This window comes from Trachurus trachurus, assembly GCF_905171665.1.
Source record: "Trachurus trachurus genome assembly, chromosome: 12".
Lineage (NCBI taxonomy): Eukaryota > Metazoa > Chordata > Actinopteri > Carangiformes > Carangidae > Trachurus > Trachurus trachurus.
Genome location: NC_139908.1, coordinates 4,417,170 through 4,434,573, shown reverse-complemented (window position 1 = coordinate 4,434,573; position 17,404 = coordinate 4,417,170). Strand labels below are relative to the sequence as shown.

The 17,404-nt window shown below is 41.5% G+C and overlaps 2 protein-coding genes across 4 annotated transcripts in view; both read left to right on the top strand.

The window, feature by feature from the left end:
• Positions 1–17,404, top strand: part of LOC310994734 (helicase POLQ-like) — a 53,093-nt gene that overhangs the window by 21,174 nt on the left and 14,515 nt on the right. Inside the window, exons 18-19 of one of the 3 annotated variants that reach the window (XM_083983533.1) lie at positions 406–540; positions 1,997–2,108. In XM_083983533.1, coding sequence (XP_083839659.1) covers positions 406–540; positions 1,997–2,101 — 240 coding nt within the window. In that variant the 3' untranslated portion in view covers positions 2,102–2,108. Of the gene's footprint in view, positions 1–405; positions 541–1,974; positions 2,360–17,404 lie in introns of those variants that run through there. The other 2 variants (XM_083983535.1, XM_083983534.1) reach the window with 2 other exon arrangements.
• On the top strand, positions 4,087–17,054 carry LOC310994743 (heparanase-like). Its single transcript, XM_083983547.1, has 8 exons — positions 4,087–4,354; positions 5,781–5,899; positions 6,676–6,816; positions 6,905–7,078; positions 12,208–12,379; positions 15,511–15,558; positions 15,702–15,795; positions 16,627–17,054. Exons 1-8 carry the CDS (start codon positions 4,104–4,106, stop codon positions 16,735–16,737), a joined length of 1,110 nt encoding a protein of 369 aa, XP_083839673.1. The 5' UTR covers positions 4,087–4,103; the 3' UTR covers positions 16,738–17,054.

The following is a 17,404-nucleotide window of genomic DNA, read 5'->3' as shown; positions in this document are numbered from 1 at the left end:
TGCTGCTGCTCATTTTACATCAGAGTGAATGAGAAACTAGAACAAACATCTGACTCAATATAATCAATAAATACTGATCAGTTTCAGCTCTGAGAGAGAGATGGAAACAAACCTGCTTCTAATTAAACAGAAAAGTCTTACAATCAATGAATCTGATTGAAATCTGACAGATTAGATATTAGTTGTTAACCCGCAGCTGTTCCAATAATCAATCAATCAATTTTATTTATTTATTTCTTAACAAATAAGACCAAACATCTTAAACTGGAGTCTGTGAATTCTTCTCCAGTTTTTATTTTTTACTTTTTTATAGAGCTGAAAAACGTTTGGAGACATAAATTGATCAATCAATCAATCAATCAATCACCAATATGTTCATCATTTAATTGATTATCTGTGTTCCAGTGTCGGGCGAAGCAGCTGTACGACGCCGGCTACAAGACTCTGACTCACCTGGCCAACGCCGACCCGGCCCTCCTGTCCCGCTCCATAGAAAACCTCTACAAGAAACAGGCCAATCAGATCGTAGCGTCGGCGAAGGTGAGGCTCCTCCCCCTCCATCATCATCATCATCATCATGGTGGCGGCTGTGATGTCATTAAAGGATAATAAACGTTTTTTTACAATCTGGACCTTATTTCCAGCATAAAATCTGATCATTTCCTCATCCAGATAACTTTGGTGTCATTACAAGTGGTTGTGATGAAATGAGCTCCAGCCGAGAGGCGCGTATATCCGTATAATGGAGTCTACAGGGCAGCAGAATGCAGCCTCTAAATAACACATTATCTGCAGAGAAACTCCTTCATTTCACCAATATTTAGTTCTGATAGGCTAGTGCTATTCCCCTCTGAGTCCGGGGTTAGCTGTTATCAACATCCGGGGTCTGTAGGTTGACCTACTGACCTCTGACCTGGATGATGTCATCTCTGAGCGCCGCCCGGCTCATTCTGATAATAATCATTCTGCTTCGGCATTCGGGTCCATTTTTATCTCAACTAGCCGGAGCTTTAGTGAGTCCAGGTTGAGGAGAGGAAGCCTGTGGAAGCTGAACTTCATCCAGCTGCTCATTTTGTTCTGACAAGTCGGAAACACACAGAAACGAACCGTAGCATTAGCGGTAGCAACAAGCTCAGAGATGACATCATCCAGGTCAGAGGTCAGTAGGTCAACCTACAGACCCCGGATGTTGATAACAGCTAACCCCGGACTCAGAGGGGAATAGCACTAGCCTATCAGAACTAAATATTGGTGAAATGAAGGAGTTTCTCTCCATTGAAAAGTTCAGCCTAACTGGCTTGACAAACTAATAAAAAGTTGTCTATTAACAGGCTATTTACAGACAACACTGAGCCAAAACCTCCCCGGTGATTCCACCAAATACGTGTAGATGTCTGGGTCAGACATTTCTGGCCACTGTGTGGAGTCATTGATCACTGTGGGAGGCTAAAGGAGCATACCGCTAGATTAATTAATTGTAATTCTTCAAGATAGCGTGAACGGTGGGTTTCAAAGAGGGTGTCAAAATAATTATGAGACATAGTGCTACAAAAGAAACAAAGAATAAATCATTCACATTGTTAGTTAGTTAGTCTACGCTCCATCAAAACACAAAAAGCCACTGAGTGCAATTTAAAAATGCCGGGTGCTGCCCCTAAATTACCCAGAATGCATCAGTCATTCTCATTTGCATAAAAATGCCGCTCTGGTCTATAGCACTAGCACATCATAACAAAATATTGGTGAAATGAAGGAGTTTCTCTGCAGATAATGTGTTATTTAGAGGCTGCATTCTGCTGCCCTGTAGACTCCATTATACAGATATACGCGCCTCTCGGCTGGAGCTCATTTCATCACAACCACTTGTAATGACACCAAAGTTATCTGGGGGAGGAAATGATCGGATTTTATGATAGAAATAAGGTCCAGATTGTAAAAAAAAAAAACGGTAATGATCCTTTAACTGGTGAACAGATGACGTGTGTTTGTGCTGCAGATGCTGCTCAGTGAGAAGGCGTCGGCGCTGCAGGAGGAAGTGGACGAGCTGCTGGCTCCGCCCACCGACCTGCCCACCGCCGAGGGGGCGGGGCCACACGGCTGACATCATCTTCATCATCATCATCATCATCGTCAGTCAGCTGGTTCCTGGTTTTATGGTTTCATTTCCTGCTATAATGGAGACTCCCGTGACCAGACTCTTGACGATCATGGAGAACGAGGTCAAAGGTCACAGAGGTCAATTATTTATTCTGTTCATCAACCACCTGTAAATAAATAAAAACATCTGGATGAGTCGCTGTCGTTCAGTTCACACATCTGGAGCTCTGTCAGCTGCGGTTTTTTAAATAAAGACACAAAAACCATTCAGGTCGGATGGAGAAACAAATAATTTAAACATTTCTACATGAAAGTTGGTAAAATAAAAGAAAATAATATCGAAAATCAGACACATGAGGAATCTTTATGTGGAATTTTTTTTACTCCGTTCTCAAATAACTTATATTAGTAAAATATTGATGATTGATTTTCTATTTAAAAGGACAAATGAAATCCTAAAAGACAGACTCAGATGTATGTAAAATATTAATATAATTTGAATTATGTTGAGTTTTATAACGATACAAACAAAAGGGCATCATGGGTCAATCATCAATCATCATTATCACTTACATTATACGATATGATACGATAAACTTTATTGTCCCGTTCAGGGAAATTTGTCTTGGACTCTGTAGCTGAGCCATAAATGCCTTGAGTGACAAAACACAATACACCTCCGCCGTACCAACCCAGCAAACACAAGACATAACAGCATTGCACATATCCCATAACATAACACATATACACCTCATAAATTCACCATAGTAAGAGCACTATAAGAATTATTGCACATTAAGACAATTGTTTTTTGTATTACAAGTTTTGTCAAATTTTATGTTTAAATATGTAAATGAGGCAATATCTAATGAAATATGACCTAATTTCCATTTCCAGAACAGAAATCTGAACAATGGATAAAGCCACTTTCAAAATTCTTGTTTTATTTTGATGATATTTTAGAGTCAGAAGTTTTTACAGAGGAGGATTCTGGATATCTCTTTTTATTGATTCCATCAATTGTGTTTACAGATGAATGAAGTAAAATAAAAATGTCCTTCCTTATGTGGATTTTCTACCATTTATTTCCATTAGTCTGAGAGAAAACTTGTTAAGGAAACAAAATAGCGTAAAATCTCAAAACTGATCAGTGCATGAAGAAACAAATAAACAATGTTGTGTCTTACTTTAACCCTCCTCTGTGTTGTCCTCCTTGGTCAAGGAAGGATGGAGGGAAAGACGGGAGGGAGGAGGAAGGGAACAGATTGGGTCAAGGAAGGAAGAATAAAGGAGGAAGGGAGAAAGGAAGGAGTGGGGAAAGGTGAGAAGAGAGGAAGGAAAGGAGAGAGGGAGGAAGGAAGGAAGGATGGGGGAAGAAAGGAGCGAGAGAGAGGAGGGAAAGAGGAAGGAAGGAGGGACAGAAGGAAAGGAGGGAGGAAGGAACAGAAGGAAGGCAGGGAAGGAGAGAGAGAGGGGAAGGATGGAGGAACAGAAGGAAGGGAGAGAGGAGGGAGGAAGGAAGGAAGGAATAAGGGGTGGAGGAACAGAAGGAAGGGAGAGAGAAGGAAGAAGGGGTGGAGGAACAGAAGGAAAGAAGAGAGACAGGGGAAGGAGGAAGGATGGAGGGACAGAAAGAAGGGAGAAAGGAAGGATGGAGGAGGAAAGGAGATAGAGATGAAGGAAGGAGAGGAGAGAGAGAGGGGGGAAGGAGGGACAGAATGAAAGGAGGAAAGAAGGAGCAGTAAAACAGATCGGGTCAGTCTGACAACAAGAGGGTTAAAGTTACAAAAACAGAAACATTCCGCTCCATTGTGTGTGTGTGTGTCTCTTTGTGTGTGTGTGTGTGTGTGTGTGTGTGTGTCTCTTTGTGTGTGTGTGTGTGCGTGTGCATGTGATGCCGCTCCTGTGTGATCCCAAAAGGAGAAGCGCGTGCCCGACGGTAAACAGACCTAGTAACGTTACAGGAAGTTGCTCACGTGCAGCTGGAGCAGCAGCAGCAGTCAGACATGGTTCACCTCGCGCCGCTGCAGCTGCTTCTCCTGGTCTGGCTCGTGTCGGTCCGGACCCACGGGATTCGGACCCGGACCGGGACCGGAGGAGGAACAGGACCACCAGAACCAGTGGACTCTAACGGCACCGTGACCGTGGCCGTGACCGTGGACCTGTCCTCCGTGACGCACCGGGTGGATCCGCGCTTTCTGTCCGTCACCATCGATGCGAGTCTGGCCACGGAGGAGAAGTTCATGTACCTGCTGGGGTCGGTGTGTGTGTGTGTGTGTGTGTGTGTGTGTGTGTGTGTGTGTGTGTGTGTGTGTGTGTGTGTGTGTGTGTGTTAATGAAGCAGCTTTCCCTTCTTTTTGACTCTAAATCCTGTAACCGGAGCTCCGTTGATCCTCCGGTTAAAGCGGCTTAAATCCAGCTACTCTGTCCGCAGATCAACGCTCAGGGCGCGGCCACAGGTCCGACTCATCCCCGGGGCTGCGCTGCGGGAACCGGGATGATGATGATGATGATACACAGACACAAAAGAGACAGTTGAGACACAGTTAAGATGTAGCTAATAGAGACAGTAGAGACACAGTAGAGGGGGTAGAGACGCAATAGAAACAGTAGAGACAGAAGCAACACTAGAGTAGAGACATAAAAGACAGTTTAGACACAGTTAAGATGTAATGGAGACAGTAGAGACACGATTGAGACATAAATAGACACAAAAGAGACACAATTGAGACAGTAGAAACACAGTTGAGATAAAGTAGAGAAACAACAGAGGGAGTAGAGACACAACAGAAACAGTAGACACTAGTAGAGACATAATTGAGACAACCGGGATGATGATGATGATGATGACTATGACAGACAGACAGAGGCAGAGTGGAGACATAAAAGAGACACAGTAGAGACACAGTTAAAATGTAGGCTAATAGAGACAGTAGAGACATAATAGAAACAGTAGAGACAGAAGCAACACTAGAGTAGAGAGAGCGCAGAGTAGAGACATAAAAGAGACAGTAGAGACACAATAAAGATGTAGCTAATAGAGACAGTAGAGACACGATTGAGACAGTAGAAACACAGTTGAGATACAGTAGAGAAACAACAGAGAGAGTAGAGACACAATAGAAACAGTAGACAGGAGTAGAGACATAATGGGGACAGCCGGGATGATGATGATGACACCGATCGATCAATCAACCAACCAGTGGAGCTCTGTTTACTCATGTATCGATCAGTCTGTTGTTTGTTTTCATGATCACTGATCAGCTGGATCAGTGCGTTCAAATGACATCACCATCAGTTTAGAATAAAAAACTAAACTGTTTTAGCTCCTTTTTTTATAACTGAACTCATAGATTATTGATTTTCTGTCATAGTTTCATGTTTAATGAGTCAGATGTGAATTGAAACAAAGGTTAGAAAGAAAAAAACAACAACTTTAAACCAAAGAGACTTGATGTTTTTCCACTTTATTGAGTTTTAAAAATCTAAATTTAACGTCACAGTGATTTGATTCTCCCTTAATGTGGAAATGAAGTCACATTTAAAGTCACATGTCCAGTCAGAATGAAAACATTCAGAGTGAAAGTCAAAAACAAAGGTTGTCATCTCATATTTATAATAATAATAATGAGGATAAATCCCACTTTATTAGTTTGTTCTTTAACTCATCATCGTGTCTCCAGGTCTCCTAGGTTGAGGACGATGGCTCGAGCTCTGGCTCCAGGTTTCGTCCGGTTTGGAGGAACCAGACAGGACTTCATGGTGTTCAGCCCCCAGAGACGCAGCTCAGGTCTTCACTCAGGTAACCAGCAGCCCATCGATTGGCACGATCAATTTAACAAGTTATTGTTATTGTGTGATCAGATTTTTTTTTAAAAGCTCCTCCAAACACAACTTTTATGTGATCAAAAAATGTTTAAAAAAAAGAAGCGCTTCGTGGACTTGTTGTTTAAAATAGAGGTGCTCTTTGGAAAGGGATCAAGGATGGAGGAAGACAACAGAAAAATTCCAAGGCACTCTCTTAAAGCAGAAGTAAGCGATCCGGTGGTTTTGTCTAACTTCCTGTCAGCAGATGTAGTTAGCAGTCCCCGCCCTCGTCCCTACGTCACCACATTCACGCGCATCCCTTGGCTGCACACACAGAGAGGACCGCCCCTTTATGCCGTTCTCTCTCCTCATTGGATAAAGGTTGTAGGATACAAGGAAAGTTTTCTCCTCGGCTCAGAGCAGAGCAGAGGGACTGACAGACCCGTGTTTCTCTATAGAAGTGATTGCTGTCGGAAGATAGAACTATTTAAGACTTATATTAACACAAACATTCAGCTTACTTCTGCTTTAACTCTAAAATGCCTTTATTGAATTATGGCATGGTCGAAATGACAATTAAAAACAATAAAAAATTTTGACCATGCCATAATTCAATAAAGGCATTTTAGAGTTAAGAGAGTGCCTTGGAATTTTTCTTTTGTCTTCCTACAACTTTTATGTGTTTGACTCGTGTTTATGGATAAAGACTCTGAGCTCAGGTGTTGATAGTGACTTAAAAGCCCCGCCCCCTTTCCTTCCCTCTTCCACCAGCCCCTTTGGCTCCGCCCACCTGCGACCAGCTGCTGCTTCCCCATTGGCTGGAGCGGCGTCTGACGGAGGCGTGGACTCAGCAGCAGGAGGCGCTGCTGAAGGAGGAGCTGCAGAGGAAATACAGGAGGGTCAAGTTCACAGGTACGAGTCCACCAACACACACCTGTCACCTATCTCCTCCTCCTCCTCTGTTGCCGCGGTAACAGCAGCCTCTCCGTTTCCCCCCCAGAGACCACGGTGGACCTGCTGCACGACTTCGCCAACTGCTCGGGGCTGCAGCTGATCTTCGGCCTCAACGCGCTGCTGCGGACGCCGGCCAACGTGTGGAACGGCTCCAACGCCCGGACGCTGCTGCAGTACGCCGAGTCCAGAGGATACAGGATGCACTGGGAGCTAGGCAACGGTACGGAGGCAAAACACACACACACACACACACACACACACACACACACACACACACACACTGCTCTGACGTCACTGATCAGAAGAGTCAAAGTTGATACAGAGTCTGAGAACAACTTCCTCATGTTTTATGAACAAATAGTCAGTTTATTGATACGTTTTTAATGAAACAGACATTTACATACAAATCTAATCACATACAATGTGACGCCACCGACAAAAACAAACAAGAAAAGGGTTCAAAACAAAACAAGGATGTAAACGTACAAACATTAAATTGACAGTTAGGATACTACTACATCAAACTTACATTTCTTACATTTATTGTTTTGTTTTTCTACCTTGTCTCAATTTGTTGTGATTCTTTCTTTCTATAAAGAAATGTGTAGAGAAACAGAAGAGACATAATAGAGACTGTAGAGACACAGAGGAGACAGAGTAGAGACAGAAGGGACAGAGTGGAGACATAGTAGAGACAATAGAGACATAGAAGAGACAGAGTAGAGAGAGTAATGACACAGTAGAGACAGAAGAGACATAATAGAGACAGTGTAAGAGCCATTTTGCCCTTTTATTTGGTGTTTATTTTTGGTGTTTTATTTTGGTAGATTTTTGGTTGTTACTTCCGCTCATCAGGGGTCACGAGGGGTTATTTGATTGAGACGAACAAGCCACAGGTGTGGTTGATGGAGCACACGTTTTCTTTACCGTGACATGGCGTGACAGTACTGTAGTTAAAGGGATAGTTCACCCTAGAATGATATTTCGCTCATTATCTACTCACCCTCATGTTGACTAAGGGCTGGAAGAATTATCAGAGTCCACCGTCCCTTCTCTGAGTTACAGGGGGTCTCGGCGTAGCAGTGAATTTCAATGCAACGGTTGCAAAGGGACACCGGAGCTCTTCGTAAAAAAACACACACAAAAAAACATCCAAATACCTCCATGATGCTCGTATGTAATGTCCGTCTTGTGCTGAAGCCCCAAATTGCGTAATTGTCCCGAAAAAAATTAAATAAGTCTATATTTTAAGCTTGTTTGTAGCGGAAGCTTCTCGTCTTCTTCTTCTTCTCCTCTTCCTGGTCCGTCCAAATATCGCGTGATTCGCAGTAACCGCACTGACGCCGGCGCAAATCACGCGATATTTGGACGGACTCTGATAATTCTTCCAGCCCTTAGTCAACATGAGGGTGAGTAGATAATGAGCGAAATATCATTCTAGGGTGAACTATCCCTTTAAGTTATTTTGTGGAAATAAATCAGCTTTTGAGTTAACATTGAAACCTTGGTTTGGAATGGTTTTAATTGCACCCATATGCACGCGTCAACATCGTGTTATCAGCCACCGTGTAAGTGACTTTCTTTTTATGGTTGGAGGAAGAGAAAGGACACTACAGACAGTATAGATAGTTGAAAGAGACAGAAGAGCCAGTAGAGACAGTTTAGACACAATAGACAGTGTAGAGACACAAAAGAGTAAGTAGAGACACAGAGGAGACAGAGTAGAGACAGAAGAGACAGAGTGGTGACATAGTAGAGACAGTAGAAACATAGAAGAGACAGAGTAGAGACAGTAGAGACACAGAAGAAACATAGTAGAGACATAGAAGAGACAGAGTAGAGACAGTAAAGACAGAAGAGACAGAGTACAGAGAGCAGTGTTGGGAACGTTACTTTTAAAAAGTAATTAGTTATAGTTACTAATTACTTCTCCCAAAAAGTAACTGAGTTAGTAACTCCACTACTTCACTATAATAGTAACTAGTTACCAGGGAAAGTAACTATTGCGTTACTTTTTCTTTCTTTTTTTTAAGTTTAAATATGTCGAAGAATTTGGATTTTTTTTCTCTCATTTTTAAATTGTATTTTATTGTTTTCATATATTTCACTGATCGCAATTATGGAACGCGAGTGTGTGTTTTATTGAAAGCGAGGCTGGTGTGCCTATGAAAATAGGTTACAGTGGGTTTTTTAAGTGCTGTGGCTGCCTATAAGCAAATCTCATATTGTCTCTGTAATAAACAAAGACCTTTTTAAATGTGAAAACAGCGGCGACCTATTCAAGATTTGCGTTTAATAACAGGCGAAACATCGAAATTAATTTATTCATGGCCACATTAAGTGAAATTATTAACTTTACCGATTATCCATCTGATTATCTGTCCTGCTGCGAGCGCACAACTTCTCAGGGTATCCGCGGATCCTTAAAAAGTCTTAAATTCATGTATCTAAAATTAAGGCCTTAAAAAGTATTACATTTATTAGAAAATTCTAAGATGGTCCTAAATATATAATATATAATACACAGTATCATAAAATATGTATGCACTTAAACTTTTATATGAAATAACAGGGTATCCGCGGGGTCTTAAAAAGTCTAAAATGTGAAAATCTAAATGTTAGGTCTTAAAATGTCTTAAATTTGTTGAATTATTGTTTTCAAGTCTTAAATAATTTTAGACAGGTCTTACATTTTCTTATGCCCACCATGGGCGAACATTTCACTCGCATTTGCCCCTAAAAAAAAATACATGTGTGAACCGGGAGAATCACAAAAAAGAAAGAGCACAACCTGCGATTGGTCAAAAACTACAAATCCCACAATTCTCTGCCTCAACAATAACAGTAGTTAGTGTAAGTGAGGGAGAGTGGAGCTGTCGGTGAAAAGAGGAAACAACGCCACGTCTGGTCCTGTTCTTTGTTGTTCGTTCACACCGTCACCGTTTATTCGTTACGTCCGCGGTGTAAAAGGCCGTGACGCAAAGACGCGATTAGGCGCGAGACGCGATTAGGCGCGAGACGCGGTAAACGCGACTTTTTTTTTTTTTGCTACAATACACCCGATTCTTTTATGGCGACGGGACCTTCGCGTCTTCGTCCTTTTCATCGTGTTTGGCGGGAAGCCCCTTGCGGGTCTTCCCGCCAAACACGAGGAACGCTTTTTTTTCGCTCGAGCTTTGACGCGCGACCAAACGCGAGATACGCGAGATTTGCGATTTATCGCTCGTTTGGACTGGTCTCAAAAAAATTCACTTTTTTTTTTTTTTTTTTTTTTTAATGTCAAAAAATTCACGAGCCCGCCCATTTTCACTACAACAACATTTTTTTTCTTTTTTTGGGGCATTTATGCCTTTATGGATAGTAGGCTACAGTAGACAGGAAACGGGAAGGCAGAGAGAGGGGGAATGACACGCAGTACCTAAATGGCTCTAACCACTACGCCACGCGACGCACCACTACAACAACAACATTTCTGCTCTCACCAACCATGGTTGAGGTCACAACGCTGCTGTAGCTGCTCTGGAAGTCCGAGACGCCGCCGTCGCTTCTGGTCCGAGACACGAGTTCCAGCTGATGAGCTACAGAGACTTTGGAGTCAAAGAGGAGCAGAGCGTCGCTGTGTCGGACTGTTTGGATTTAATGAAGAAGCAGCACAGAGTCAGGTGAGCAGAAGCTGCACAGAGTCAGGTGAGCAGAAGCTGCACAGAGTCAGGTGAGCAGAAGCTGCACAGCGTCCTGCTGTGCTACCGGAGCTTGATATGGAAAAAAAATAAACAAACCGCCAGGCGCACGTCGCGGTGGAGAGAACAGCTGAGTTTTCCTCCTCCAGCTGATCTGTGATCTCTGGTGAAGACGGACAGAGACCTGCCACAGTGTCACGGTGCATTAATATAAACTCTGTCCTCTGTCTGACTGTCCTGACTGTCCCTGAACACCACACAGAGACGACATGGAGCTGTGTGACAGGTTGAGTTTTATTTATCATGATAATTAATACATACTTAGTAACAAGCCTGTAAGTTCAACACATCAGTATATGCTACTGTGATTTAACTAGCCTAGTTAAATAAAAAGATGTAGTTTAATACCATAATATCTAGGGCTGACCAAAGGCCAATGTGTTTACTTCATGTGTCAAATATTGTCTGCAGGCGGAGACGCTCAGAGAGAAAGTGTGTGTGTGTTCTTGTCTTTTACCTCAAGGAGATTAAAGTAGTGTCTGTACTTCCACTTTCCCTCCGAACTGGGCAGCTTCCCTCTGCTAGTTTGTGTGTGTGACAGAGAGTAATGACACAGTAGAGACAGTAGAGACACAATAGACAGTGTAGAGACACAGAAGAGACAGAGTAGAGACAGTATAGATAGTTGAAAGAGCCAGTAGAGAACAACTTCCTCATATTTTATGAAGCAAACAATCAGTTACAATTGATAAGTTGTTTTTTTTATTTTATTGTATGAAACAGACATGAACATATAAATGTAATAACAATGTGACGCCACAGACAAGAACAAACTAAACAAAGAAACAAAACAGAAAAAGGTTTAAAACAAAACAAGAAGGATGTAAACATACAAACATTAAATTCACAGTTACTACTTCATCAAACTCACATTTTTCCCATTTATTGTTTTGTTTTTCTAACCTTGCCTCGATTTGCTGTGATTCTTTTTTCCAAAAAAAAATCAGCTTCGCACTTTATTAAAAAAAAAAAAAATCTAATTCAAGTTCCTGTTTGATTTGGCCTTAAATATAAATATTGACTTTACTCAGTCCCCTCTCGGGAAATTCACCTCCACAAGTTTGTCCACAGATACAGAACGCCCCAACACATAACATATACATATATTATATAAGATGATCAATGATCAATACCTGCAGCTCTGGTTTTATTGGTTAGTTCAGTTCAGCGTCTCAGAAACAGAAGTCGACGTCTCTTCAGTTCATCAGATTGAAAATGAAACCACGCGATTGTTCTCAGAACAACAATAATGAATCTGTCAGCACTAATTGAGTCATTGATTAACTGATAAATGTTAATCAGTGGCTCACATGACAAACAAGAACCAAACTGGGTCAAAGTGACAGAATCAGTTTAAATCTCCTGTTAATAATAATATAATAATAAACCCGTTTCTTCTTTCTTCTGCTTCCTCTTCTTCATAAACTCTTGTAACGTGACAGATTCTGTGTGTTGTTGTTTCACTTCCGTCCTGAGGCGTCCGTCGTCTCATAAAAATGCCACACAGGAAGTTGTTTGATGTTTCTGTTGCTAGGTGACGGGCGGCTGACTCATATGTGTGTGTGTGTGTGTGTGTGTGTGTGTGTGTGTGTGTGTGTGTGTGTGTCAGAGCCCAACAGCTTTGAGAAGAAGGCCGGCGTGCGCGTGGACGGCGTCCAGCTCGGTCGGGACTTCGCTCGTCTCAGAGAGATGATGTCACAGTCGCAGCTGTACCGCGGCGCCGGGCTGTTTGGACCGGACGTGGGACAACCCAGAGACCACCGCGTGGACATCCTGGAGGGGTGAGAGGACAGGGGGGTCAGGGGTCAGAGGTCAGAGGTCACACACACTGAAACCTGTGGAGCTGCTTGGATCAGAAGAGTCAAGTAGAAACTGAAGTAGAATCACTGAGACAAGTGACACACAACTTCCAGGGTTCCTACACAAGTATGGAAAGTATGGAATAATATGGAATTTGATTTTATACATTTCCAGGTCTTGAAAAGTATGGAAAATGGAAACTATTGTATGGATTAAAAATATATTTATCTTAATACTTATTTAGTCTTATTCACATTTTGTATGCGCTATTGTACAGTAGGCTACCTAGCTACAATCTCCTGGAAATTATTTGGTGACATAATGGCATACAAATTCAGAATAATGAAAACAAATGATTAATTGCATGATTTATTAACATGATGCAAATCTAATTACTCAAATGTCACAAATTATTTTAATTTTTTTACTGAGACACTGCAAAAACTCAAAATCTTTCCAAGAATATTTGCCTTATTTCTTGTCAAAATGTCTCATTTCTATTCAAAACTAATCTCTTTCCACTTAAAATAAGACTCATCACCTAAAAATCAACTTGTTTTTAGATCATTTGCACTTGTTTCAAACAAATTTTCACTCGAAATAAGTAGAAAAATCTGCCAGTGAAAGCAAGTTTTTTGTTCTTGTAATAAGAAAGAAAAAACTTGCTCCACTATCAGATGTTTCTACTTATTTCAAGCGAAAAATATGCTTGAAAGAAGTAAAACGTGTTTAATTCTCTTATTTTAGGTATAATTAGATTTGTTTTGACTAGAAACGACATTTTGACTAGAAATAAGACAAATATTCTTGGTAAGATTTTGAGTTTTTTGCAGTGGAAGTCCGGAAATTAGGGTCTGGAAAAAGTATGGAATTTGGAAATTTAAAATGTGTAGGAACCCTGAACTTCATTAACTCCAAGTTGTTCAACCTGAGAGAGAGGCACAGTAGAGACACAGTAGAGACACAGTTGAGACACAGAAAAGATGTAATAGAGACAGTTGAGACACAGTAGAGACTAGACTTGTAGTCAAGACTGCCTAATCCGAGACCAAGACAAGACCAAGACTAGTTCAGCTCAAGACCAAGACCGAGACCGAGACAAAAAAACAACAACTAGTTTTGCTATTTTGCTTGAGTTGTAGATAGGGATGTCACGATTACTTGTTTTCTCAATTAATCGCGGTATTAAACGCCACAATTAATTAATCGTAACGATTGCTAAATACCGTTACTCTCTAGAAAAGATGATGTCAGAACCATATCGGCAGATGTGGCGCCAAAATAAAGGTAAATGCTCAGATACTGGTCCATTTAACTAACGTAACATTGAATTGGTAGGAATTTAAATGTTAGCGTGTCATTTGTATTAAAAAACAAAACAAAATAAAACAAAAAACGACTAAAATAAACGTAAACATTTGGTACAGATGACAATTAATGACCTGAATATTGCAAACATTTAATAATTGGCCATACATTAATAGATACTTGAAATATTGTGTGTAAACAATGAGTAATGTAATTATATTTTGACTATATTTGATTTTACACATTCATATTGTTGTGAAATTAATTAATGCAGAATAATCGTAATACCGTGATTATTTCTTTGACAATAATCGTACAAAGAAAATTTGTAATTGTGACATCCCTAGTTGTAGAACATAAGCACCATACTGGGTTCAGCTGCTTAGTGTATGAGATTGTATTATTTCAACTACAGGCACAACAATACAGAGACGGTGCATTACATGTCTTGTGTGTGAACTCACTATAAATGTTTTCATCAACTGGCTGAGATCAAATATGTTGCAACTGCATGACCAGTATTTCTACACTATTAGAGGATTGACTCTTGAGTGCTGTTAGGAACTGACATGACTATTCAATTAACTAGTCCCAAAGTCATCTAACAAAATAACAAGCCTCCAACACCAGCCTGCACCTCAAACAAAGTCTAATGAATGGGAAATATGTTACTGATTTAAATTGTACTTCATTTGTAGATGACTAACTCATTCACTGCCAGAGGTTTTTTTTCCCTCAGTGTACAGCCAGTGAGGATTTATACTAGGCTACCTCTATTTTATTGGTGGGGTGGCGCCGTGGCGGGTCTCTGACTGTGCTCGTTGAAGACAGCGGTGATACGTGTGAGTCTCCAAACCAGAAACGTTTGTAACAACACCAGCAAAAAGTTGCTAGATTTGTCGCTAGTCGCTTTTGACAAATTAAAGTCGCCAAGAGGGGTTGGGAAGTCATCACACGGTTGTTCAGTCCGGTCATGTCCGGTGTGCGGAGCATAAGCCGCAGTTGGCTGCTGCAGTCTGCTCCGGTCTGCTCCGGGCTGGAGAGGTTGGAGGAGTTTGTTGTGGTCACTGATCACGTGATGCGTGATCACATGGTGACGCATCTGTGTCACAAAATGCATGTGATTGATACAGGGTTCCTACGCAAGTATGGAAAGTATGGAAAAGTATGGAATTTGATTTTATACATTTCCAGGTCTGGAAAAGTATGGAAAATGGAAACTATTGTATGGAAATATACATCTATTTAAAAAAAAATCTTATCTTGGTTTGGTCTCATCTGAAGTTATTTGGGTTATTTATGATTTTGGTTGCATAATGGCATACACATTCAGAATAATGAAAACAAGATAAATTGCATGCTTTTTAAAAAAAATACATTATGCACATCTATTTACTTAAATATCACAAATTATGTGAATTTGGACATTTCAAATGTGTAGGAACTCTGTTGATAGCACTTGAAGTCGGCGTATAAATATTGACAGCATGCCTGCCTGAATATTAAATCCCTTCGAGACCGCTCCGCCAGTCCGAGACATTGCGAGACCGAGAGACCCAAGACCGAAACAAGACCGAGACCAAAGACTGTCAAGGCCGTGACAAGACCAAGACCACGAAAAAAGTGGTCTAGAGAGCTACAAGTCTAGTAGAGACACAGTAGAAACAGTAGAGACATAATGGAGACACAGTAGAGAAAGAGTAGAGACAGTAGAGACACAAGACACGTAGTAGAAACACAGTAAAGATGTAAGTATGTATGTAAGTAGACACAATAGAAACAGTAGATTCTCTGTCTCCTGCAGGTTCCTTCAGACCGGAGCTGAGGCCGTCGACGCCGTCACCTGGCACCAGTGAGTTCACCTGAGTGTGTGTGTGTGTGTGTGTGTGTGTGTGTGTGTGTGTGTGTGTGTGTGTGTGTGTGTGTTGACCTGAGGTCGTGAGTGACCCCTAAGCCCCGCCCCCTCTCCCCCTCTCCTCCGTCTCGTCTCCATAGTTACTATGTGAACGGCAGGGACACGTCTCTGGAGGACTTCCTGGACCCGGAGGTTCTGGACACGCTGATCCTGAAGACCAACGAAGTCCTGGAGGTAACCACACACACACACACACACACGCACGCACACACACACACACACACACACACAAATACTTATAACTTATAACTTTTATAACTTTTTTATATCAAGGACCCAAAATTGACACAAATTAGACCACGGACCCCCATTGAAGCAAACACCAGAAATACACAAACAATCAATGTACGTTTGAATTAGACGAACATTTCTGAAAGTTACTGAGAAATTTCTGGGGAAAAAAAGTGGTACAATTTCTCCAAAAAAGTTGAAACATTTCTAGAAAAAAGTGGTAAAAATTCTCACAAAAAAATAAACAAAAAAGTTTCAATTTCTTTTCTTTTTTTTGAAAAAAGTGGTAAAATTTTGCAATATTTTCTTTTTAGAAATATCTGGTAAAATTTCTCAGAAAAAGTGGTAAAATTTCTAAAAATTTTAGAAGAAACTAGTAAAATTTCACAAAGAAATTCTAGGAAAAGTGGTCAATTTTCAAAAAATAAAACAATAATAGCCTAAAAAAGTAAAAAAAAAAAAATTCTAGGAAAAAGTGGTAAAATTTCAAGATAAAGTTGTGGACCCCCTTGAACCCTGTCAACCTCCCACTTTGAGAAACACTGACATTTACTTTAGTTAGATAGTTTTGTTGTACTGGGTAAACTGAAATATTTATGCATTTAAAGTGGGTATACTGAGTGTACCTGAGTATCACATAGACTACACCACTGTGTCCAGATGTTGAGGTGTGTGTGTGTGTGTGTGTGTGTGTGTGTGACCAGATGTTGAGGTGTGTGTGTGTGTCCAGATGTTGAGGAGTGTATCTCTCTCTGTGTGTCTGTCCCGGTCCAGAAGGTGGACCAGGTCTCTCCGGGGAAGGCGGTCTGGCTCGGTGAGACCAGCTCCGCGTACGGAGGAGGAGCTCCAGGTCTGTCGGACACGTTCGCCGCCGGGTTCATGTGAGTCCACCAGAGTCCACAACCAAGACCAGACCAGACCAGTTCAGACCGGACCACAAGACTGGATTCAGACCATACCAGGGGCCTCATTTAGAAAACTGTGCGTAGGAAAGATGACTATAGGTGGCGTACGGAGGAAACACAGGAAATGCGTGCGCATAAAAACTTTCATATTTATAAAAGCGTGCGCACGCATGTCCTATGCCTGCTTCCATTTATAAATCACAATCAATACTAAAGTTGGCGCACGAGAAAAAGCACTTCACCCCACCCATACGGTGCCTATATAAGGTCAGGGAACACCCTTGATGAATATTCATTTATACCAAATGAACCAATAGACGGCGGAAAAGGGGGGACAAGAGCCTAGGAAAAACATTTCACACACGTGGAAATACCGGGCGGTTGGAAGCGCTGGTTCGGGTGAACAAAAGACTCGGTTCGAGTCGGACCTCAGGCTTCCTTTTTTCTTTCTTTCTTTTTGTGAAATGCACTGAATCAGCGCTGATGTGGGCTTCTCATAATAAACCAGTAGGTCTGCTCGCCCTGGAGTCACCCGTCCCCCTCACGCCACATAAGCCGCTGTGCGTCTTTCACAGTCACTGCCCCCCCCCCCCCCCCCCGTAGCTGTTCAGAAAATTAAGTGATGGTTGGATATTAATAACTCTCCC